Source organism: Carassius auratus, unplaced genomic scaffold (assembly GCF_003368295.1).
Source record: "Carassius auratus strain Wakin unplaced genomic scaffold, ASM336829v1 scaf_tig00015931, whole genome shotgun sequence".
NCBI classification, from domain to species: Eukaryota; Metazoa; Chordata; class Actinopteri; order Cypriniformes; family Cyprinidae; genus Carassius; species Carassius auratus.
Genome location: NW_020524634.1, coordinates 3091 through 30565, shown reverse-complemented (window position 1 = coordinate 30565; position 27475 = coordinate 3091). Strand labels below are relative to the sequence as shown.

The window sequence follows — 27475 nt, the reverse complement described above, 5'->3', positions numbered from 1 at the left end:
TTATTTAAATACAATCTATAACTAAAACAAATGGAAAAAGTGCATAAAACAATGACTTAAACTTAAATTATTAAAAAACATTAATTGAGATCAGGTGAAATGAAATATATATTTTAGAATTAAATAAATAAAATTATACCTGGAAGTAAACTAAAACTAAAACTGAACTAAAAAAAATAAAATAAAAAAAATAAATAAATAATAATAATAATGACAAAGGCACCACAAAATATATATAAAAAAAAAAAATGTAAAACTTAAAATAGAAAATGTCATTCAAATTGTAAATAAATACTTTAAGTATATAAAGTATAGTGCTGTCAAACAAATAATCGCATTCAAAAAAAGTTTTGTTTACATAATATACTGTGTATATTTATTATGTATAATGTAAATACAGACACATACGTCTGTATATTTAAGAACACAATATGTTATCTTTTATATTTTAAATATTTTTATATATAACATAAAACGGATATATAATAATATGAATATATAAATGTAAAAATGTGTAATATTTTCTAAATATATACTGTATGTGTGTGTGCATTACATATACAGTGCATGATACTTATACAATGCTAAACAAAAACTTTTATAATGGATGCGATTAATCGTTGACAGCACTAATAAAGTATTTTAAGTATATAAATAATACTAAAATAACACTGATCCACCTAAATTAGTCAGCAATACAGAAGATATTAATAGTCTAATTTCTTATTTTTTTTGGAGTGAAATATAAAGCGGTTGTTTAAATGTGTGTTGCAGGCGCTGTCTCAGATTTGGTTGAGTGATGTTTATTGGGTGTTGTTGTGAAGGAGATGGACTATCCTCTGGAGAAAGTGCATCTGTTAGGCTACAGTCTCGGCGCACATGTGGGCCGGCGTCGCAGGGAAACCTCACCAACAACAAAGTCAACAGAAATCACAGGTGTGAAGACCTTCATTAGATGTTTGTTATAGTCCTTCCTTCGTAGAGTCCACACCGAAAGCGTTAAAAATGCCGTGTTCTCCGTCTCTTCAGGTCTGGACCCCGCGGGCCCCAGCTTTGAGAACGCTGAGAGTCTGAGGCGTCTGTCACCTGATGATGCCTCTTTTGTAGACGTCCTGCACACAAACACCAGAGGCTCGCCGGACCTCAGCATCGGCATCCAGAGACCCCGTGGGTCACGTGGACATTTACCCCAACGGAGGCACCTTCCAGCCGGGCTGCAGCATCCAGAACACCATGAAGCTCATCGCCACCTACGGCATTTACAGTACGACCCATTACTGCATCCTACTCCTACACTGATATAGTATTGAGTCATATTTAGAATTTATTTATATTTTTATATTTGTTAATTTATTTCAGTTTCAGTTATTTGATCTAATGATTTTAGTACTTATTTAGTTATTATTTTAATCTATTTATTTATTATGTAATTTTTATTTGTTTTTTTAAAATTTTTTATTTAGCTTAATTTTATTTTTATTTTATTTTTTGTTTTAATGTAATACTTTTGGCAACTTATACATACATATATATATATATATATATATATAATATATATATATATATATATATATGTATGTATGTATAAGTTGCAAAAGTATTACATTAAAACAAAAATAAAATAAAAATAAAAATTAAAGCTAAATAAAAATGTATATATATATATATATATATATATATAATTATTATTATTATTATTATTATTATTATTATTATTATTTAACAATGAAAAAAATTCAAAAATATTTTTTACTTGAGCCAATGAAAAATAATTAACTTGCCCTAAGAGCAAGTTATGAAAGAGTATACTCTATTTCATCTTTATTTAAATTAAAAAAAAATTATATATAATTTTAGTTAACAATAACAATGATGTTAGTAAAATGCTACATCTATTCAAATAAACTGTGCTTTTGCTATTTTTATTAATATCATTACTTTATATATTTGTTTTGCTTTAATTTTATAATAGTTTCATTTATTTTATCTATTGATAGATACAATTTTATTTTTAATTAGTTTTTAAAAAAAAAATTATTTAGCTTTTTATTTTATTTATTTTTATTTTATTTTTGTTTTAATGTAATTCATATATATATATATATATATATATATATATATATATATATATATAATACGTATATTTTTAATTATTTATTATTATTATTTAACAATGAAAAAAAGTGTTTCATTCATCCAATTTAAAAATATTTTTTACTTGAGCCAATGAAAAATAAATAACTAAGAGCAAGTTATGAAAGAGTATACTCTATTTCATCTTTATTTCAATTATAATTTTTTTAAATAATATTTTAGTCAACAATAACAATGATGTTAGTAAAATGCTACATTGTGCTGTTCTTTTATTAATATCATTACTTTATATATTTGTTTGGCTTTAATTTTAAATAGTTTCATTGTTAGTAATTTTATCACTTCGTCTTTAATTTATTTCACTTAGTTTCCAAGGCAACATTTCAAATATGCATTTACATTTTTTCACATAATATTTATTTCAGCTTTATTTAAATGACCAAAAATGATTTTTAATCCTTATAGTTCACAATTAAATGCAATTTTGTTATGTGCTTTTGTCATTTAAATTAGTATTTGTTTTAAATGTTGTTAATATTAATTTCCGCTTGAGTAATTTTAGTATTTCAACTTTACCTTATTTCAAGCAACATATGCATGTTTTGTTTTAAGTTCATCTAATATTAATGTTTCAGTATTGTTTCAATTACTGATGAGGATTCCTAGGTCAGACAGTAAGTCATAAACCTTCAGCTTGTGTTTTTGTCTCTTAAACACCGGCGACCTTTGACCTCTGTCAGACATGGATCAGATCGTCAAATGCTCTCACGAGCGCTCCATTCACCTGTTCATCGACTCGCTGGTGAACCGGGCGTACCAGAGCTGGGCGTATCGCTGCAGCTCCAGAGACGCCTTCAACAAGGGCCTGTGTCTGAGCTGCCGCAAGAACCGCTGCAACAAACTGGGCTACGCCGTCAACAAGATCCGCAGCGCCAGGAGCGCAAAGATGTTCCTCAAGACCCGCGACATGATGCCGTTTAAAGGGTGAGCCAGAAACCATCCAAGAAATGCATCACAAATCTACATTTGTGAGTTTTCATATGCATCCCTCTCGTTCTCTCACAGTGTTTCATTATCAGATCAAACTGCATCTGTTCAGCGACAAAAACATGACTTTGCTGGAGCAGCCGATGAAAGTGTCTCTGTTCGGGACGACCGATGAGAAGGACGACATCGCTGTCACTGTGTGAGCCCCCTTTTTTTCAACCCCTGGATTTTATTGAAGATTTTCAGTTTTTTAAGGACTAAATTATATTTATGGAATAGTTATGAACCACTCTTTGAGCGTAGACCTGAAAATTACATTTCTAATTTAAACTGCTGTAAAACTGGAATGCTTATGGCAGGCATAAGTTTGAAGAAAGACACTTGGTAGATTATAGCTGAAGGGAAAATGTGCATGGAATAAAAAAGTTACTAGAAGTATAAGTTCATTATTGTTAAAATGCACCATTTTTTTTTTTTTTTATATGAAATATACATTTTCCAAAACGTGTTTTACTCTAAACCTGCATGAAAAACAAAGCAGCAAGTTTGGTTCCAAATTCGAGGTTGATAATTTTCAAATGTTTTTTAAACAAGACTCAAGGCTGCATTTATTTGATTAAAAATACAGTAAAACTGTGAAATATTTTTACTATTTTAAACAGCTATTTTCTATATGAATATATAGTAAAATGTAATTTATTCCTGTGATGCACCGCTGTATTTTCAGCATCATTTCTCCAGTCTTCAGTGTCACGTGATCCTTCAGAAATCTTATACTCATTTTCTGCTCAAGAAAAAAGTATTTTTCCAATTCAGTTGCCATAGAAAGACTAGCATCACACTTCAACATTTCTGAATGTTATTAGATACAAAATACCACAGGAGTTTTAAAGAAACTTACATGAGGGACGGTAGATCATTAAACGTGTCTTATGTTTCTGACGCAGGCCCAGCGTGAGCACCAACAGCACCGTCTCGTTCCTGCTGACGTCTGACAGAGACATCGGCGAGCTGCTGATGCTGAGCTTACACTGGGAGAAAGATTCGTATCTCTACGGCTTCTTCAGCACCAATCAGTTCACCATCCGCAAAATCAGGGTCAAATCTGGAGAAACACAGTCCAAGTGAGTCGTTTCAGATCACAGAGCCAAGCTGCTATTAGTGAATTAAAGTCAGGACTGCATAGATGCATATATACAGTTTGGGATCCGTTTATTAAGCGAGGATGCATAAAATGATCAAAAGTGTCAGTGAGGATCACAGTATTATGCTAATGATTTCTATTTTGAATAAATGCTGTTCTTTTGAACTTTCTATTCATCTGTGAATCCTAAAAAAATTTAATTGATCACAGTTTCGCAAAAATAATGGGTGGCACAAGTGTTTTCAACATTGATAATATATAGAAATGTTTCTTGAGCAGCATATTTTCATGATTTCTGAAGATCATGTGACACTGGAGACTGGAGGAATGATGCTGAAAATACAGCGGAGCATCACAGAAATAAATTACACCTTAATATATAGTCACTTAGAAAACAGCTATTTTAAATTGTAATAATATTTCACAATTTAACTGATTTTAGTGCATTTTTAAACAAAGAAATGTAGCCTTGGTGAGCAGAAGAGACTATAAAAAACATTAAGAAATCTTACTCATAGTAGAGTATTTATGTTGCATATCATTAAGTTGAAATGAGCCATAACAGAAAACGTTTCATATTTTATTTAATGTGTTTGAAGTGAATTACCTGATTTATAGGGTTTAACTATTTTGTATTATTACCACCATTTATGAATAAATGGTTATATTTCACAGAATTACTGATTTAACAGTATTTTTAATCAAATAAATGCTGCCTCGGTGAGCAGAAGAGGCTTCTTTTAAAAACATGAAAAAGTTGCACTGTTAAAAACTGCTCAATGTATAGTGAAAATAACACTAACATGTAAAATGAGCATTTTCTTTTCTTTGAAGGCTAATATTCAGACCCAGAGAAGGAGCGTTTGGTTCACTGGTTCAAGGTGGAGACGCTGTTGTGTTTGTGAAGTCGAGCGAGACGCCGCAGAGCAGGAGACAGCAGAGGTGAAGACCGCTTCCCTCTCACTCATATATACTGTATTCATATAGTTCATAAACAAAACTCTCTCTGTCTGCTTCTGGACTCTCAGGCAGCACAGACTGAAACATCTCGGGAGCTTCTTCAAACAGAGCATCAACGAAGCAACCGCAGACATGAGTAAAGAACCGGAGTTACTTCATGATTGAAGCGACAGAGATCATGACAGAAGCCACCGCGCAGATCAACGCTACAAACACTTTGTGATTTTATTAATGCCATCTGCACCAGATGTACTGTATCTGAACAGATTTCATTCGATGTGACTTGCAGGTAACATTTGCATCCAAAATCAAAAGAAAAGAACAAAAACTATATGCATATAGAGAAAACCTTGTATAAAACACCAAATATTCGTGAGTGTAATGCATTCAGAGTTTCATCCCAAAATCAAAAGAAAGAAATAATGAATTATATGTTGCACTGAAGCCACTGAAGTTCTTTTTTTTTTTTTTTTTTTACATGGGGATTTTTAAGGAGCTTAAGACTTATTTTATTTAAATTTTTTGGTAACAAGGGGATTTTTTAGAATAACTTTTATGCTTAATTGTCATTATTTTATCTCTATTTTGAAAATTACTGAAATACTTTCTTTTTCAAAATAGAGGTAAAATAATGACAATTAACCATAAAAGTGCTCCTAAAAAATCCCTACAAATATATATATATATATATATATATATATATATATATATATATATATATATATATATATATATATATATATATATATATATATATATATATATATATATATATAAATATAAAATAAAAATTTAAAAAAAATAAAATAATTTCTTATTTCTTTCTTTTGATTTTGGGATGAAATTTGATACACTTAAACATACATAAAATTTAATTTTTCCCATGTAGAATTAATGTGTGTAAAAAAAAAAAAAAAAAAAAAATAATAATAATAATAATATAATAATAATAATAATAATAATAATAATAATAATATAATAATAATTTTATTCCAACTTGATGGATTTGGTTATATTTATAGTTCAGAATAGATTTTTTCTTTTTTTAATAACATAAACTAATCAAGATTAAAATGACTAAAATACAAAGCGTGTGTACATGATTATAGTGGCTTAGATTAACAATATTAACTGTGATCTGAAACTTAACTACAGCTACCTCAGTTTGACGAAACAAAATAAAGACAATAGAATTCAACATTCCAGTCAAAACGTTTAAAATTTGCAGATTAATATATTTTCACATCAACAAATCAATGCAATTATTTTTTTTGTTCAAGTGAATGCTTCAAGTGTACTGTATATTTTTCTTTTATGTTTTCAGTGCATGTACAGTCAGTTTGAAGAGTCCAGACAGTATAATTATTATGTTTTTTAACCTGGACATTACTCACAAGCTTTCAAAGAAAATGTTATGATATTGTCATCATGCACAAATTGAATTGAAATGCCTGGCGATGTGAATCTGTCATCATCCATACTTACACATACAGTAATTCAATATTTTGACTTGACTTGCTGAAAGCATCTTGTGTATTCCTGCTGTATGACGGAAGAAGGGTTTGTTTATTATAATCATATGCAAATGTATCTGATTAAATTTGTAGCTCATTATTATCATTTAATAATCATTTTAGAACTAGATATAATCATTCTCAATAACCAGCACATCAAATTCATTGTACAATAATAAAAAAAAAGTTTTGTAGACACACACAAAATCCTTTATTTGCTTTTATTTTAAATATTGTTCGTAAAAGAAAGGATGTGTCCAAAAGGAGGTTTTTAGAACTTCTTGGTACAAATTTATCCCAATAATATCGTTAAATAGACACACACGCACACACACACACACACACACACACACACACACACTGCATTCATTGTGAACTTTCCCCTATTTTCTCACTAAACTCATCTGATGGACAGATATATCTGCATTTGAGTTCATTTCGATCATCGGCATGTTTAATATTTGGCACATGCATTTGGACATCATGGAAAGGTTTATTTTAGTTCCTGTTTTCTTAGAAGATCATGTGTGTGTGAGTGTGTGTGTGTGTTTGAACACAGAGGGCTAAAATAAGCATTGAAGGTAACACACAGCCATCATATCTGAACACACATACTGTACAGCGATGGAAATATACACCAGACATCAAACATCAAATACAGCAGCTTTTACTAATGCACCGGCGCGGGAATCATTTCTCTCGCCTGTCTCCAGAAAAACATCTCAGCAGTGACTACTGGGCTCAGATCTTTACATTGAGAAATACCTGAAAGAAACATGAATATTTTGCTCATTTCATGAAACAGATATAAACTGTCAGTTGCATCTATTGAATTTTTTGCCAGAAGTCATTCAGCTTTTTTTTTTTTTGTTTACTGTCACACATGATCTACTCCATGCCTTCTTTACTGATTTTTATGAAGCGAATAACTAATGATATTTCCAGATGAACACTTTCTGGATTTAAGCAGCTGTGCTTCACTTGATTTCCCATGAAATCATGATCAAATGTGAAATGAGATCTCTCAATCATCATCGGATTGCATTGCATTACTGTGCTATAAAATCTCATTCATTTATACATCACGAGCTTCAGAATTCAATCACCTTTCGTCCATAAGAATATCAGCATCTACACCAAATTGAATATTTTGGCTCAGTTTCGGACTTGTTTGGGACAAAAGCCATATTAACAAAAATCATACTGCTCATAACTCGCAGATTTAAGGAGAAAATCATAAAAATAATGTTAATTAAACCAATAATTTTGGTTTTGGAGGTTATCCCAACTCCAATTGTTCCTGTGATTATATTCTTGTTTTCATTAACCATTTGGGTAAGAAGTAAGAGCTGTTTATTTATTTTCTCATATCTGCTATACACACAAGTACACATGTAAGAGGCTGAAAATTAACCGAACATAGATATTGTTTAATTAGTCACACTCAGCCTGCATTTAAACAATTTTATTTGAATGTGGCAATCTTTATTTTTGTTTTTAAACCTTTATTGCACTCTACAATATGTCTATGAATAAATCTCTGACTGCGAATATACTAGCCAATCACTGTGTGCATAGTTAATAAGCATGCTGACATCATCAAAGTAAACCCCGCCCCCTTACTCTGAGCTCAAAGACTTCTCTCTATTCCTTAGTTAAGTTGGTCTCAGCAGCTTTATGAATAGGCTTTAAGAGAAAACTCTTTTTACTGCTATTTAGGAGAACTTTTAGTTGTTGAAATGTTTTGTGAATACGGGCCCTGATGGATCAAATATGATGCAAAACATAAAACACACACGCATGCATGTATATGTCAGGCTTTACAGGGTTAATAAACCTGCAGCAGTTCAAGAGCCGTGTGTAACTCAAGCTCGTGTCAGGTGACTGTGACCAAACACACTTTCACAAAACATGCGCAAGAAGGTTCACTAACGCAAGATGATATTTCAAATATGTGTCTAATTATAGAGCAAAGACCTTTCACAAGATGCAGCTTAAGTCCACGACTCATAAATCATCAGCAGGACCTTTCCAGAAAACCCAGGACTTCCTTCCTGCACAGAATTACACAGAGCAACTAAACAAGAGTTTTCCATCTTCACATTTATCTCCACTTTATTCATTAATAATTCATGTATTCCAGGAGGTTATTTGTTCGAGCCTACAGCAATCTTCATGTGTTTACCTTTATCCGAATATTTCTTATTATACTAGTATATTAGCATGTGAAATCATTAAGTTAAGTATAATTTGATTACCTGTTTTTAATCAATATTTTTTACTGATTATATTTGAAATACATGAAAATATATTTAAAATCAACACAAACTTTGCTTCAACTCTGTTGAATCCATCATGGATCACAATGCATAAATAAATATATTTTTAATTTTATATAAAATATATGGTAAAAAAAAGTGAAATAAGTAAATTGTAAACTGAATTAAAATATTGATATGATAAAATATTGCTTTAGAATGTAAATATTTGAAATAGTTTTGAATACTTTTAAATATTTATTTTTAATATTTTAATATAAATCATTTAAAGACCTGGATTTTTTTTTTTTTTAACATGAGTGTAAAATGTCTCAAAGATCACATACATTAAATGTGGGTCTAAACTGTCCAATTCTATTCAATTCATATTAAATATTAAATTTTAATGACAAATATAATATAATATAATATAATATAATATAATATAATATAATATAATATAATATAATAATTAATAAAATAATATTTTGAATAAAGAACATGAATATTGGATTCATGTTTGTTCAGTGATTTGTCTGTCTTTGTTTCAGAAGCGAGCTGCATCAGTCTGGAAAGCAGTGAAGAGGTTAAAAAGCAGACAAAGAGATGCTCTGAACAATGTTTGTTGCTCAGACGGATGATGGATGTCTCTGTCTCTGTCTGTTAGTGATTGGTCAAATGAAGGGGTGTGAATGTCTGACCTGTACACGCTTAAAGATACAGCTTATTGGCATCTGGAGAAGATTGTGATTCTGAGGATCATTGCTGGGTTTTGCTCAGCAGAGATTTCACCAGTTGTGACTTTCGTTGGCAGTTCACTTTAGTTTTCACAACGGTCAGTCAAGCGATTTCACATTTTGATGTGTCTGCTCCTCGTAACCCTTTCACACAGTAAACGTCTCATCTGCATTTCAAGGTTAAACTGTGTCTGTGAAGTCCTGTCTCAGTCAGAAATAAAGATCTGACGTCTCACTATGAACAACAGCATGCAGAACATACAGACAACAACAGCCTCACACTCCACACTTGTTAATTGAAATAAAGCTAAAATGAAATATAAATATTAGATTAAATCTTAAACTGAACAAAATTATAGAAATGCCAAATAACGGAAATATGTTTAAGTTGAAGAAACAGAATTACTAAATTGAAAATTTCATTCATTCAGTCTTGTTTTTTAAAAAAAAATATTTTCTTATAACATTTTCTTGTTTTATTTATATTTTATATTTGCAGTTATTTATATATATACTATATTTATCTTGATTTTTGTATTTATAGTAATGTTTTCATTTCTTGTATAGTAAATGCTACTAAATAATGCTTAATAAAATAAGTAAGTGGCTCAGTGGTAAAGCATTGCGGTAGGAGAATAAAAGGTTGTGTGTTCGATTCCCAGGGAACACACATACTGGTAAAATAAAAATGTGTAGCCTGAAGTGTTTGATCAAGTTATCACCTTTTGCACACTTGAGGTAACCTGGGGTCGTGTCCCAGTCCATAGAGACCAAAACCCGGAAATCTAGAAAGCACTACTTCGAGCATCGATCGCCATCTAGTGGAAATAAAATATATTACAATTCAAATGTGTATTTCTTAATTTAATAAATAAATACATATCACATTTATATATTAATAATATTAGAATAATTGTAAAATAATTAAAAATTATTATTAATGTATAAATATAATATTATTATTTTTTAAATAATATATAATTAATAGAGACACCTGAAGATATGTGATTTGTGTCGCAGTGGTTTTTAGTGTAGTTCCGTCATTCATCCAGAGCGGCAGGCGGCGCTGCAGTCACTCACTCTCACCGCAGCAGCGTCTCCCGGTTCCTCTAAATCTCTCCCATCCGCTATTTTGATGCTGGAGATTCTCTGATCGTCTAAAACGGATGACAGCTCTTTATTAAACTAACAAATGCGACAGAAGTGAGCGAACTTGTGTATATTAAGGATCAAAGCGGTCGCGGAAGGCGCAAACATGTCGGCGAGCGCTGTTTATGTGCTGGATCTGAAGGGGAAGGTAAGATAACGGTTCACTAGCACAGCAGGCTAAAGCTAATCCACATAAAACATCAACGCGAGGGGATTGAAACAGAATTTAAACTTATTGTTCAATACAATAATTTAAATCAGAGTGGTTTTAAAAGTCCAGAGTATTACGTTATCAGTTAATGAAACTGAGATCTACTGAAATATATATTAACTCCTCAAGCAGCTGCTTATTATTAACAGGTTTTGATTTAGCAGCTGTCAGTCAAAAGTCAAGCATTATTAATCAATAAATAATAATTATTAAATGTTATTTCTGTGTGTGTGTGTGTGTGTGTGTGTGTGTGTGTGTGTGTGTGTGTGTGTGTGTGTGTGAACATATGAATTGATAAAATGATATGAAAATAAATAAAATTAAATTCATTCATTAAACACGTGCTTATTATAAAGTGATGTTTTGATATGGTAACTGTCAGTCAAAGTCAGTTATTATCACTAATTAATAAAGAGCAGACATTTGTCTTAATCCTTTTTTAAACCTGTTTGTGTCCATCTCTATGCATCAGTTTGAGTTGCATGAAATAATTGCACATTTCATCTTACCTCATGTAAATTTTTTAATATTTACAGTCTCGCAAAATCATTGCCTTCTATCTGACAGTAGAAACTAAATACATTTGAATTGCAAGTAATGCTTTGGTTACTCTAGTGCATCTGGGTTGATATGGATGCTGAGCCTGGAAACGAGTGTCTTTGGATTCGAACTGCTCTGCATTATTGAGGATCATCTTTGTGTTTCAGGTGCTGATCTGCCGTAATTACCGCGGTGATGTGGACATGTCCGAGATCGAGCATTTCATGTCCCTGCTGATGGATAAAGAGGAGGAGGGGATGCTGTCGCCCATCCTGGCTCACGGGGGAGTTCGCTTCATGTGGATCAAGCACAATAACCTGTACCGTATCCTCCAAACCTCGAGAATCTAGAACGGAGAATCCCATTCATTTTAAACAGACCGTCTGTGAGCTCCGAGGTTACCAGGGTTTTATAGTTAACTACATTAAAACTACTTGAGACCTGAAATATAATAAAACTCACAATTAAACATCAGCTTCTAAATAGATAAACTCAAATGTACGTCGTTTCCAAAACATCTCAATAAAGATGTGTTTTTTTGGCCATGATCACGCAGCTCTATTTATTATTCAATTAGATTTTAATTTTGAATCTCAGCTGACCTGAACATTATAAAATTACAATGTCATAAAAATGACACTAAATTACTTTACTATCATTGTGATTATAAGTAGTATCTGAAAAATACATTCAGAACAATGGCTGCTGAATAAATGTCAGTTCACTCTGGCATTTTATTAGGTTTTGATCATTCATGATATCATTTAGGATCATTTTACAACATGTTTGTTGTAACCTGTTAATCATTTGATAAGTTTACGGTCTCTTTAAGCATGTTTTGTCTCTTAACCCAATGACAAACAGTTGTTGCAACCTCCAAGAAGAATGCTTGTGTCTCCCTGGTTTTCTCCTTCCTCTACAAAATTGTTCAGGTACATTATACATCAGTTGTGGACTTGAAGTGATTTCTGGGTTAGGGATGAACCTAATAACAGTTTATCACTGCTTACATTTGAGTATCACTTGCTTTATTCAAACAGGTTTTCGATGTGTTTTTCCCCAGGTTTTCTCTGAATACTTTAAGGAGCTGGAGGAGGAGAGCATCAGAGATAACTTTGTCATAATCTACGAGCTGCTGGATGAACTCATGGACTTTGGATACCCGCAAACCACTGACAGCAAGATCCTCCAGGAGTGAGTGCATGTTTGATTTCCTTTTATGAGCCATTTTTAACAGCTCTGTTCACTCGCCATCAAACCGTGTGAGTGAGATTCATTTAAAAGCAGATGTGATTCATGAAGTAACTGATGGAAGGTGTTTATTTTTAACAGATACATCACGCAGGAAGGTCACAAGCTGGACACGGGCGCTCCTCGGCCCCCTGCTACGGTCACCAACGCCGTCTCCTGGAGGTCAGAGGGCATCAAGTACAGGAAGAACGAGGTTTTCCTGGACGTCATCGAGTCTGTCAACCTCCTGGTATGTGTTTAGAATAAACAGGAATCCGTCACAACGAACAAGACACATTCACATCCATGATTTTGTTTTCTCGAGATAAACCTGCTGTTCTTATGAAAGCTTTAACACGTTTACTAATAGGCCTGGGCGAGCAATCAAATCACATTATATTTTGGCTCCTAACAAGATAATTGCATGTAGTTTTACAATAATTAGCTCTTTGTGTTGTGTTTTGCATTATATACTGCATTAATGTTTAGTAGTTGAGCAAGTGTACTAAAATATACTTCATCTTTGATCATAAATTATACATGATTATTTAAAAATGTGTTTTTCAGATGTAATATGTAATGTATATACACTGAACAAAATTATAAATGCAACACTTTTGTTTTTTCAGCCCCATTTTTCACGAGCTGAGCTAAAAGTTCGAAGACTTTTTCTATGTACACAAATGTGTCTAAATCTGTGTTCGTAAGCACTTCTGCTTTGTTGAGATAATCCATCCACCTCACAGTATATTTGTAGCAATAGCCAAAAATACATTGTATGCGTCAAAACTGTACATTTTTTTTTTTATGTCAAAAATAATTAGTGTATTATGTTCCATGAAGATATTTTGTAAATTTTTATCGTAAATATATCAAAACGTCATTTTTGATTAGTAATATGCATTGCTAAGAATTCACTCGGACAACTTTAAAGATGATTTTCTTAAAGTTTCGATTTAGATTTTCTTATAGTTGTGTATCAGCCAAAGTTAGTTTTATCCAAACAATCAATAAAAAGTTTGTTTATTAATCGTTCAGATACTGCATTGAATCTCAATTTCAAAACATATGACTGGTTTTGGGGTCCTGGGTTACATAAAATCAATAATGACCAAAATGATTGGGATTATGATTTTTGCAGCTAGGTAACTTAATTATTAAATTAGTTAATTGTGAAACAGAATAGTTCCGGATACATGACTAAAAAAAAAAATCAGACTGGATGAGTCACATTATAAAATTACAAAACTATTATAAAAATAATCACACTAATGTACTATATTTATTTATTATTACATTTAGTATTTTTAATCAAGATAAATTGAATTTAAAAAAATAATTTACTTATTTTCTACTGTGCTAACTTATTTTTTTATTTTATAAAAAATAAATTAATTTTTTTTAAATTTTAATTAACGTGTTTGACATTTACTCTGCAGGTCAGCGCGAACGGAAACGTCCTCTGCAGTGAGATCGTGGGCTCCATTAAGATGAGAGTGTTCCTCTCAGGGATGCCCGAGCTGCGTTTGGGTCTGAACGACAAGGTTCTGTTCGAGAACACCGGCCGTGAGTCTACTTCCTCGAGTTTCTGTCCCCATACGGATGCTAAAAGACCCCTGTGACATCTGAAACGGAGTTTTATGGCTTTTATTTCACGTGTCCATGCTCTGAGCTCATCTGGATGTGTGTTTTACTCATTTGTTGAATCAGATCTCTCTTCTTCAGGTGGGAAGAGTAAGTCCGTGGAGCTGGAGGATGTGAAGTTTCATCAGTGTGTGCGTCTGTCTCGATTCGAGAACGATCGCACGATCTCCTTCATCCCTCCGGACGGAGAGTTTGAGCTGATGTCCTACCGCCTCAACACACACGTGAGGGTCTAAACTCACTTCAAAATAACAAATATACTCTTATACTTAATTATTATATTAATGATATAATAATGTGTAATATAATATAATGCAGAAGTACAAAGGTACAAAGTGTTATGTAAATGTAATACTGAAATAAAAAAAAACTGTCCGTAAGAGTAAAAAATAACTTTAGTAAATGAATAAATTATGAAAAAGGAATAATAAATAAAAAGGAAATTATAAATTACAACAAAAGTTGTAAATTTAACTTAAATAATAATATTGTAAAGTAAATATTTTGTTTAATAAATATACAATTGAGATTTATATTAGGATTAAGATTTTTTTTTATATAATACAGACATACAAAGTGTTATGTAAATTTAATACTGAAATTTATATGTATTTATATAAGATAAAAAAAAACTAATTTGATTTAATTTAATAAATTCCGAAAAAGGAATAATAAATGAAAAGGAAAAAATAAATGACAACAAAAGTTGTAAATTAAACCTAAATAATAATAATCTAAATTAATGTTTTTTTATAAATATAAAATTAAGATTAATAAGATATTTCAATATTATATTTGCATTAAACTTTTATTTATATATTATAAAAAAATAAAACAGAAATGTATATTTTAACATAAGATTAAAAAATGTAAAAACAAATAATATTGTAAATGGTTTATATATATATATATATATATATATATATATATATATATATATATATATATATATATATATACACACACAGTTTAATATTAAGATTAACATAAATATTTTTATGACAATAATTGTAAGTTAAATAATATAATCATAAAAAATTATAATAAAAAATCAAAAATTACATAAAATTATTACAAATAATAAACAAAAACAGTAGCTTTAATTCAAATTATGTCAATTCAGAATATTACATTATAAAACATGTTAATTCAAGAGATGAATAAAACTGTAATAGTGTTAAAGCAGGTCAGTCTGATTGTGTTGTGGTGGTTTTCTGTGTGAACAGGTGAAGCCTCTGATCTGGATCGAGTCTGTGATTGAGAAGCATTCACACAGCAGAATCGAGTACATGATCAAGGTGAGAACACCTGCATCCCTGGGATTTTATGGTGTGTGTGTGTGTGTGTGTGTGTGTGTGCACAGAGCATCTAAATCGTGTCTGTTTTACCGCAGGCCAAGTCTCAGTTTAAGCGACGCTCCACTGCCAACAACGTGGAGATCCACATCCCAGTCCCGACGGACGCCGACACGCCCAAGTTTAAGACCACGGTGGGCAGCGTCAAGTGGGTGCCGGAGAACAGCGAGATCGTTTGGTCCATCAAATCTTTCCCGGTAAGAAACAAGCACATTATACTACATCTGTTAGCTAAAGAGTGATCTCAGCAGAAGCTTACGAGTGTGTGTGTGTGTGTGTTTCAGGGAGGGAAGGAGTACCTGATGAGGGCTCATTTCGGGCTGCCGAGCGTTGAGGCGGAGGACAAGGAGGGAAAGCCACCAATCAGTGTGAAGTTTGAGATCCCTTATTTCACCACCTCTGGAATACAGGTGACCTACCGTTACCTTCACACTTTCATTACAAAGTGATACTTGATGGCTTGCAGTCCACTTTTTTTATAATCTTGGATTATGAGATTGATTTAGACATGTTTTCTTAGTATTATTTCTTAGTATTATTACTAGTTTTTATTCATATTTTGAATTAGCTTTTATTTTTATATTTTCATTTTAGTTTTAATTTAATTACATTAGTAATTTTATGTGCTTTTGTATTTCTTATATATTACAATTTAGTATTATTTATCTACTATTATAGTTTTTTTCTTCATATTTTGAATTCAATTATATTTATATTTTCAGTTTAGTTTTAATTTATCTACAGTTTTGTAATTTTATGTTCTTTTGTCATTTCTTTTATTTTTTTATATATATATTACCATTTAGCATTATTTATCTACTATTATAATTTTTATTCGTATTTTTTCCAAATATTTTCAGTTTCGTTTTAATTTATCTACATTTTAGTAATTTTAGGTGCTTTTGTAATTTTTATTATTAGTATTAGTATTATTTAAATTACCATTTAGTATTATTTATCTACTATTATAGTTTTTATACATATTTTTTTAATTGGCATTTATTTGTATAATTTCAGTTTAGTTTAAATTTATCTACATTTTAGTAATTTTATGTTCTTTTGTAATTTCTATTCTTTTTTTAATATTATCATTTATTATTATTTATCTACTATTATAGTTTTCATATTTTTTTTATTGGTTTTTATTTGTATATTTTCAGGTTTGTTTTAATTTATCTACATCTTAGTAATTTCATGTGCTTTTGTTATTTTTATTCCTTTTTTAATATTAGCATTAAGGGTTTTCCCCCTAAATTTAAGTTTGAGTTTTAGTTCAGATTTTTTTCTTATTTTTCTATTTCCAATAGATAACTTTAAATGTAAATGAAAATAAGAAATTGAAATAAGTTTGTGTTTATTTTTATCTCCGCTTTTATTTCATTTAACAAAAATGTTTGAATAGTTTTAATTCTAGTTTTGCCTAACATGGTGTAGGCCGGCCTCACTAAGATTTAGAGAACAGAGGCTTTCAGTTGCATTTGTTCATAAATAGATTAATCATTACTTAAAAAGCAGCTCCAGTGTTATGGTGTGTATTCCAGAAGCAAACATTACTTTCACTTCAACCTTGAGTTCAATGCAGCATATGTTACTACTCTAACTAGAAATATTGAATCAGAATTAAATCTATATGTCAGTATTCAGAAGAATCAGTTTTTGACACTAGGTGGCGCTGCTGTCTGTATGTGATGAGCACCTGTTGCTCCGGCTGTGGCAGATGCAGTGTGTGTTCTGGTTATTCCTCTGTTACAAATCTGTGCTTTTAAAGGATTTGTACACTCACAGTGGTGTTTAAACATTAATATGAGCACATCACACACACTATGAGGCTTTGAGCAAACGTTCTCATCTTTGATCAACTCTTGAGTTAATGTAATTTCACTAAATAGGATTTATTTATGAAAAGAAGCCGGAATCCCATTGACAGCAAGGGCTCTGAACATCATCAGACATCTGCATAAAAGAGGAACATATTAATAATATCTCATTTATTTATTCTGATCAGGTGTTTGACGTAATGTTGATTCAAAATTTCCTTCAATGGAAGAGATATTCTGTGTATCATTTCATTTCTTGGGAGCGTAAGTGAGGCTGTGATGGATCGACGTCTGTCCGACTGATTTTATCTCTGCTTGTGATTGTTGAACAGGGAAATATGTTTTTTCAAATCAATTCCTGCAATTCTGTCCCACTCAGCCTCGATTTCATAGATAAAACGATAAAAACAGCATCTACAACTACATTGACTACAGCTAGAATAATTAAAAAAAGGTTTTTGAGGATTGAAAAAATAATAATTTACATTTTAAATGAGAAGTGGTGCATTTGTAGCCAAGTTAAAATACAACTAGGTTATTAAAACAATTAAAAACCGAATAAAAAGTGAATTAAAGCAAAATATATAAATATTTACAAAAACCTAATAAAAAACAAATCTAAACAAATAAAATAAACGGTTATTAAAAATAAAGAATAGCATATTAATAATATTAAAATAACTTCAGTTCTGTTTGTTGATGAAAGCAGAATGCTTAAGAAAGCAGAAATCCAAAACTCTTCACTCAAAAATAATAATTCTGTCATTTGTTCATTTTCATATCCTTCCAAACCGGTATGATTTCTTTCTTCAGCAATCAATTATTATTATTTTTCTCCATAAAGTGTAAATCAGTGTCAAAGTCCATTATTGTTGTGGTTTTATTATAAAGACACTTTCTTGGAAATAATCATGAATGAGGACAGACTCCTTTAAGTTCTCTTAAACATGACATTCGGTAGAATATTTATCTTGTGTCTTGTGCAGCATTGTGGGTTTTAATCTTGTTGCATTAGAAACGGTTCAAGTTGCATGCATCTGTCATATCAGGACACAACTCTGTATAATGACATGGGTATGACACAGGTATTACAAGGAGAGGGTGACTTACAAAAACGCTTATAAATCATACAGAATGAGGTTTTTTGAGAAAGTAAAAACGCACAAAGTTTCCTGTGAGGGTTAGGGTTAGGTGTAGGGTTGGTGAAGGGTGATAGAATATACAGTTTGTACAGTATAAAAACCATTACACCTATGGGATGAACACACTTTACACAAAAACAAACGTGTGTGTGTGTGTGTGTGTGTGTTGTGGCCGTGACAGTGGCCCGATCCAGACGCTGGTGGCCAGTCAAGGCCAGGACAGACCACAGCTCCTGCTGCTGATTCTTGTGTTTTAGCAGACGGTGTGTTTATTTGTTATGGTCAGTCGAGTGTGTGTGTGTGTGTGTGTGTGTGTGTGTGTTTCTAAGGCCTCAGCAGTTTATAAAGGCGGGCCGAACAGAAATGAACTGTACAGGACTGCAGTCGAGCTGTGGGACGTGTTTGTGGAAACTCTCAACAGAAAAACTGCTGTTTGTTGATCTGGGAATGATTCTCGCACAGATGTTGTGCACTGCAGCTGGCAGTGGATTCATGCTTTTTGTGTTAGCATGAATAGACCATTTTAAATTTGCAGAAATGTGTTTGCTTCATGCAGAATTTGAATGCGATCAGTTTTTGTTTTACAGAATGAAATGAGAATAATAATGCTGTTAGTCTCCGTGATCTTCTCTACTCTAAATATGACTCGAGTCTCTTCTTCAGTTTGTGTTTGATGATCCAGCAGGACAAAACTAAACAAAATTGCAATAAGATCCAACGCTCTTAGCGAATCTCAAAGGCTGATTTAATTCAATAATTATATGCACTGTGTGTTTCAGAGTGTTTGTTCATGCAAACAGCTCATCTTTAACAGTAAATGCTTCTCCACTTGAACTTTTTTTTATGTTTTTAAGCATATGCATCCATTTCTGGTGCTTATAATGTGCATTAGAAAATGCACCATGCGCCAAAAATCTTTCCAGACTTGTAATGAGAAGCACTTCTAAATAAAAGAGCAGCTTTAGGGTCCCGATGTGGTTTTCCCTTAAAGAATAAATGTTTTATGCTTGCCATAAATATTAGTCTTGTAATTCAACAGTAATGTAATAAAAATTAAATTATTGATTATATTTCCTTAAATACTTTTCTTTACATTTATAATCAATATTAATATTTCTTATTTTGTTTTATTAATATTATTTATTTAGTAATGATAATAATTATAGAATAATTTTTAGTGCTACAATATGTATTTATAATATTAATTTTAGGCATTTTTAGGTTTTTATTTAAGTTATTATTATTTGTGCAACAATGTGCATGATAATATTTTAGTTTTTGTCATTTATTTTTTATATAGTTTAGTTATGAAGCAAGAGGTATTTTTATTATTATTATTATTAGTGCAGCACTGTGTATTATTATTATTTACAGCAATATTGATATATTTACAAAAGAAATGGCACAAAAAAAACTACAAACTGTAAAAAAATTGGTAATATGCATTGCAAAGGACTTCATTTGGACAACTTTAAAGGCCGTTTTCTCAAATTTTTTTTTTTTTTTTCTTGCACCCTCAAATTCCAGATTTTCTAATAGTTGTATCTCGGCCAAATACTATCCTATCATAGCAAACCACACATCAACAGAAAGCTTATTTATTCAGCCTTCAGACAATGTATAAATCTATATTTCAGAAAATGTACCCTTATACCTGGTTTTGCGCTGCAGGGTCACATTTCACATCAGAAAAGTCACAATTTGTTTTCCCCAAAACTTGCAGCCCCTTCCAGCAGATGAGAACAGTGCATCTGATCGCTGAAGAACCTGCGCACCTTTCATTTACAAGACATGCGCTGAGGAATCACAAAATAAAAGCATTTGCAGTGGAAGCCAGTACTGCAAAGTTGTAAAGCTAAAAAACATGATTTATGCTTCTCATCTGCGTGAGGATTTATTCGTTTAATATGTTGTCTGATCAGTGTCAGATTTATATTTATGCATGTAGCAGACGCTTTACTTCAGTCGAGGAGCCAGTATGTAATTTAATGTTGACATTGTTTGACACTCTGTAAGCCACAAACCAGACGAACAATCGACAATCAAATGAATCAGACAAATTACAGAGAGGTTGAAGGTGAAGCATCAGATGAACTCGGGGCGACCTCGGCTACCATATCCATAAACAGCTTCTCCAATAAAATTACTTCTAATTTTCTGTTTTAAACAAAAGATTTCCTCAATATAATGGTAAGTTTCATCAGCCCACGCGGATATCAACGACATAAATCCGTCCGAAACTCAATTTCCCCTGAGAGTGAGGATGTTTGGGCTAAAAGACAGTCAGTCGAGTGTCAGATCTAATTAAGTGCTGAACTTCAATGAGATTTCCTCTGGTTTTCGTTCAGCGCTCGACTGCGTCCCATGTGTCTTGTGGGGGTTTTGATCCCGGAGCGTCAAAAGAGCTCTTTGGGAATATAAATGCATGTTAGTTCTTCCGTAAATCAAGATTATCATCCGATGCCTTCAGCTCGAGGTGCATCACACACTCCTGTGAGAGAGGATTCTGGGTGCTGACCTGCTTGTAAACCTCGGGCAGGCTTTGATAAGCTCTGCTGGCTGCGGTCGGCGTGTCTGCGTGCCCTGAGCGCCAGGCGTCGAGTCCCCTGCGATTAGCGCCGCTAGCTGATTGTGCGACAGTCCCACGCTCGAAGAACCAGGCTGTGGTTTGGTTGCACGTCAAGCCTCGGGCCGTTTGTCTCAGACTGGCCGACCGCATCTAGAGATCTGCAGTCTGTCTGGATGAACTGGACTGGCCTTTGGACTATTACCGCTGACCTCTGCTAGTCACAAATAGACACGTGCGTGACATTTTTAGCATGCATGGGTTTTATATGAAAACCCGAATAGTTTTCCCAGCATGGCTATATTTATACTACTGGTCCATTTTTTTTTTCTTCTGCTCATCAATGCTGCATTGGTTTAAAAATGCAGTCGAAACTGTAAAATTATGAAATAATTTTACAATTTAAAAGAACAGTTTTCTATGTGAATATAATGTAAACTGTAATTTATTTCTGTGATGCTCCGCTGTATTTTCAGCATCTTTACTCCAGTCTTCAGTGTCACATGATTTTCAGAAATCAGAATAATATGATGATTTACTGCTCAAGAAACATTTCTGAAATCAAAAGAATATCACCGTTTTTGCTGCATGAAAGAGATTTTAAAATGAATTTATTTTTATTCAGTAAGGAGGCATTTATTTGTTTAAAGGTGCATATAAAAAGACAGACATTATAAGGTTAAAAAGATTTCGGTTTCAAATAAATGCTATTCTTTTGAACTTTCTGTTCAACGAAGTTTCTATTCATTGAGGTTTCCACAAAAATATTAAATAAGATTTCAAAATTGATAATTAGAACCGTTAATGATAATTGTGCAAATCTGATTTCTAATGTTCAGTAATGATGCTGAAAATTCAGCAGCGCATCACGGAGATAAATTACATTTGAACTTACATTCACGTAGAAAACAGTTCTGTATTTTTGATCAAATAAATGCAGCCTTGGTGAGCAGAAGAGACTTATCTTATATGTGGATGAAACTCAAGCGAAAGCATGAAGCTTGGCATTTTTCTGATCCTCTAATTGCTTGACTTCTCAAATTAAAGTGCCTTTTTTTTATAATAGTGTTTCCCACACTGTTATTAGGTGTAACGTGCAGCCTCTCGTTGACGTGTAATTTTCACAAAGGTTTTTTAACACACAAAACAATCTTTAACTCTCTCGTCTGTATATTTGAGCTCTACACACGACAGACGTCCGGCTCACAACATTTCTCGGGATCATTACAAACAATCGTTTACCATATAGACCTAAATATAACTCATTTCTGAACTACAGATTTAGGAGAGGACTCTCATTATGTTCAGTCTTGCATCCAAACATCATCACACACTGCAAACACACATTAATGTCCAAACACCATGTAAAAGTGGATTTTGCATAATAGATAGCTTTTAATGAATACAAAAGTTCAAAACCGCATTTGTTTGAAATAGAAATATTTGTACGATTATAAATCTCTTTACCGTCATCAATGGAATACATCCTTAAGTTAATAATTAATAGACATTCATTTATTTTCTCATTAATCTAACTGAATTCAAACTTTTGAACAGCGATGTGCAATCATTAGTGTTTTATTCCTGCTATGTTTTGATCAACAACATTGCATTTGAATTTTTATATTTCCCATGATGCATGTTTTTCCGTCTCATTAGAATTCTAAAAACCCTGAAACCCCGTCCTTCAGGAAAAGCCCTGCTGTATATTTTGTTTGCTTGTTTACATATTTACGGAATGCTGCATGTCAAGAGCTGAATCAGCAGCGGTGTATGTTTGCGTGCGTCTGCCTGCCTGTCTGACCGTGAGCTCACGCCGCATGCTAATGAGAGACCGGTGACCACGCACATCTCAGCACTGCCCACACTGGACTCCATCCAGCTGCAAATATACACTGGAGTTCACTAAGGGCTGACCAGAGCATGACATAAACGCAGCCCGACGAGACGAGCGGCGCACGGCATTATTTAGCCCTTCACCGTCTGGCCGTCTCGTCGCGCTCGCCAGGGTGGACGCCGATGGTGGCCTGGGAAGTTTGTGTGAGCTGCACCCAAGAGTGGCACATCACCGTCCCCACAGACGCCAGGATTCCCAAAAACGTGTGTGTGCACAGGGCTGTCCTCGTGCTTTTTAAATCTGCATTGATACCTAGAATACAGCTCTCGTTCTGCGTAAGCCTATTTTGCATTTTACGTCGGCTATTTTTGTGCATTTTAGACAGGGAGGTTTTCTGTGAGAATAGAGTCCACGATTAGAACAAACGCTCGGATCAACAAACACAGAGCTGCTGGAGACGAGGACTGTAATTCCTCACGTCGTAAACGTCCACCCTGCGCTCCGGTGCAATTAAAGGTGACTAGAGACTTCAAATTGAATTGCAAAAATAAAGTTACCAAATAAAAATACAAAACACTCCTAACCCATTCCCCCCATGTTTTAATTGTTTCGCCAAACAGATAGTTCATAACTCAGTGTTTTAGCCAGATTTGGAGTTCTTGTACTAGTTCTTTGGTATATTAACATGATTATAGTAAGTTATTATGGTATATAATTGTTGGGGAACGTTACTTTTAAAAGTAATGCATTACAATATTGTGTTACTCCCTAAAAAAGTAACTAATTACGTTACTTACTAATGCGTTACATTAAGTTTGCATTACTTTTTAAATATGAGCAGGACTTGATTGTTTTGAAAAAGTAACCTAGATATTTTCTTGTAAATTAACAATGCATTACTAATTACTTGAAAAAAGTAATCTGATTATGTAACTTTTAATGCGTTACCCCCAACAATGCTTATTATTATTTTATAATAATATTTTTATATTATAATAATCAATTACAATGTATATTATTGTTATTGAAGCTGATTATGTCGTACTATTTCTATACCAATTATAATATAAAACGTGTGTGTGTGTGTGTAATCAGTAACAATTATTATTATATAAGTGTGTATTCAATATATTTACATTTGGTTATATTTTAGTTAGTAAAAAAAAATAAAAATTAATGCATTATAAACTGTATTATATTCCTGATTATGCAATTGCTATTTTTTCTAATTACAGGAACCAACCAACAACACATAATTTGTTTTTAATAAATAAAAATATATAATCTTTATATATGCATTCAATCTGCAATTATTATTTTATTTCCAATCACAGAAAACTACAATTTTCCCCCAACAGTAGTCGTGTTGTTTAATATAGAAGCGAAATAGACTAAAACAAAGGGTGAATTGTGCCGGTTACAAACCAGCATAAAACTGTTGAAATCGTATTGTAACATGGGTAAAAACAACACTTCACCTCTAATTCTGAGTATCAGGTTTATCTGTCGCCTCTTACAAAACGTGATTGTGCTCTTTCAGCATGTTTGGAGCGGTTGTGCAAAGGCTTGTGTAGTGATGCAAGGCCCGTATGAACCCAACGAGTGCCATTTCCCCAATCTCACTTCTTCATGGGCTTCCGCCCGCGCTGTCCAACTCCGCCACTTTCCCATGGGCTCAGACCCTAACCCTCGGATGCCCACGTGGACCTGACATGAAGCTAATGCTAGATGTAGATATCACAAGCCTTGGATGCGTTTGCTTGATATTCCTCAAACATTCTTGCTTGGGTTTCTTCAAAGCCTTTTTGTTGTTGTTGTTGTTGCATACAAAAATGCAATCATTTTTGTTCTTTCTTTATGTTTTTAGCCGTCTTTCCACTGCATTGTGCATTTGAAAAGTATCATTTACTCAAAGAATAAACTAAATATTGCTGTGCATTGTTTGAATGGGTTGTTATTTATTCCCATTGCGTTGTAGGCTTTTAGAAGGTTTGGCTTAATGAATTCACCCACAATGCATTGCAGTGTGTCAGTAATATATGTGTGTTTTGACAGGTGCGTTACCTGAAGATCATCGAGAAGAGCGGCTATCAGGCCCTGCCCTGGGTGCGGTACATCACCCAGAACGGAGGTAAAACACTCTCTCATCCTCTCTTCTCTCTTCTTGTCATTGTTTTTCACAGCGTTGCTTAATTGTTGCCAAATACCTGCAATGCAGCGCAGAATGATGGGAGATTAGTGTTAAATGCGGAGATGAAATTGTTCTGTTGAAAGAGGATGTTCAGGACAGACATGTGCGCGATGGTGAAACCCAGATAAAATTAGAAGCGCTGGTACAGTGAGGGAGTGCTACATTTCTTTCTCCGAATTCACATCTTCAGCTTACAACTGAGAGCCAGGGCTTAATGTTTCGCATATATTTTAGTAGTCAGAGTTGTAATTTCATTAAAAAAATGATTTTTTTTTTTTATTTAGTTAGGTATTTTCTCATCAATTCCACGTGTGTAATATTTTGTTACCTTTTTTCTGTATTTGATGAGAAAATAGTTTTTCGACTATGAACCATAATTTTTAACCCAGCAGTCACCGTAGCTAATTAAAAAATAAAGATAACAAATTGCAAAATAAAAATATAATAGTTAATAAAAATATTTGTTATATATATCATTTTTTTTCTAGATATTTTTCTCACTTCAGTCGATCTATATTTCTCCCTTTAATAATTTTTTGTATTTGCACTGAAAGTATTTTATTTTTTTTTCAATCATGAAAACCATAATTTTAACCATTGTAAATTAGATAAATTATAACAATAATAACAAAAGTATAATATTTCTATCATTTGCTCTTAAAGTTTTTTGTCTGTAGCCAATTAAATATTAAAAATAATAAATTACAAAATAAAAAGTTACAATTGTGAAGCCATGTTTTTTTGTTAAATAAGCATGATAAAGATATTGTCATCTATATATAGCTATAATTATAATATATTATTATAAGAAATAATTGTTGTTTAGGGCCATATTTACAGAAATGCTGTTTAATATATTAATAAGGCATGTATTTTTGACGCGTGACAAATCCCCGTGGTCTCATTAAAATGGACAGTTTGAAGGGGCTCACAGAAGTGAAATGAACAGTTTTTACTACTGCTGTTTAAATCAGAAACACTATTGAATCCTCTTTGTCTTGATGCTCTCGTCTAATGACATGAAATGAAAAGTGCTCAGATTGCAAAACTGTTGCTAAATGTTCTCCAGTCGTGTAAACTCCGGTTAGCCGTCTTCCTCTCTGAGTGCATCCAGCATGTGTTTGATACGCACCATCTATCTTCATCTTGTGAACTTGTCTCAATCTTCCTGACTGATGGAGCTCTTGATTGTGTTTTTGATGGGTGGAGAGAGAAAGTTCAGCTGTCACAATTAACTTTCCCCCTGTATTTCCATTTTGTCCTGTTTCCTGTCGTTCTGTGCATTTAATTAAGCCTTGCTCATTTCCTTCGCTCTTTGCAGACTATCAGCTGCGGACTCAGTGAACATGAAGAATTAGCCTGGAGGATCATGGGTCTGTCTCTCTTTCGGCTCCACACTCATCTGCAGTATTCACGACACACTAGTGCTTCCAATCGTTTCAAACAAATACATGTCAGATCTTAAGACTTACGGATTGCAATCGAGTTTAGGTTTTATTCAAATCTTCCTGTTTTGAATCTTACGAAACTCTCCAGGACATTTGAATCATATAAATCTTTATTTGAAAGAATCATATGTATCTTTACTCGGAAGAATCATATGAATCTTTACTCGTTATTAGAATCATATGAATCTTTACTCGGAAGAATCATATGAATCTTTACTCGGAAGAATCATATGAATCTTTACTCGGAAGAATCATATGAATCTTTACTCGTTATTAGAATCATAAATCTTTACTCGGAAGAATCATATGAATCTTTACTTGTTATTAGAATCATAAATCTTTACTCGGAAGAATCATATGAATCTTTACTCGGAAGAATCATATGAATCTTTACTCGGAAGAATCATATGAATCTTTACTTGTTATTAGAATCATAAATCTTTACTCGGAAGAATCATATGAATCTTTACTCGGAAGAATCATATGAATCTTTACTCGGAAGAATCATATGAATCTTTACTCGGAAGAATCATATGAATCTTTACTCGGAAGAATCATATGAATCTTTACTCGGAAGAATCATATGAATCTTTACTCGGAAGAATCATATGAATCTTTACTTGTTATTAGAATCATAAATCTTTACTCGGA

The 27475-nt window shown here is 32.6% G+C and overlaps 1 protein-coding gene and 1 pseudogene across 1 annotated transcript; both read left to right on the top strand.

The window, feature by feature from the left end:
• Positions 1-827: 827 nt before the first annotated feature.
• On the top strand, positions 828-5350 carry LOC113074986 (lipoprotein lipase-like; annotated as a pseudogene).
• A 5421-nt stretch (positions 5351-10771) lies between these two features.
• LOC113074985 (AP-1 complex subunit mu-1-like) lies at positions 10772-26970 on the top strand. The gene is made up of 12 exons (XM_026247701.1): positions 10772-10991; positions 11762-11918; positions 12459-12526; positions 12658-12788; positions 12927-13074; positions 14264-14390; positions 14550-14692; positions 15695-15766; positions 15862-16020; positions 16108-16233; positions 25241-25316; positions 26698-26970. Exons 1-12 carry the CDS (start codon positions 10950-10952, stop codon positions 26718-26720), a joined length of 1272 nt encoding a protein of 423 aa, XP_026103486.1. The 5' UTR covers positions 10772-10949; the 3' UTR covers positions 26721-26970.
• Positions 26971-27475: the final 505 nt, after the last annotated feature.

Excerpts from the sequence above, each read along its gene's own strand:
- LOC113074985 (XM_026247701.1), top strand. The coding sequence starts at position 10,950 with ATGTCGGCGAGCGCTGTTTATGTGCTGGATCTGAAGGGGAAG. Across the intron at positions 16,021-16,107 it reads GGTCCATCAAATCTTTCCCG|GGAGGGAAGGAGTACCTGAT; the intron begins GTAAGAAACAAG and ends TGTGTGTTTCAG. Across the intron at positions 16,234-25,240 it reads TCACCACCTCTGGAATACAG|GTGCGTTACCTGAAGATCAT; the intron begins GTGACCTACCGT and ends GTGTTTTGACAG.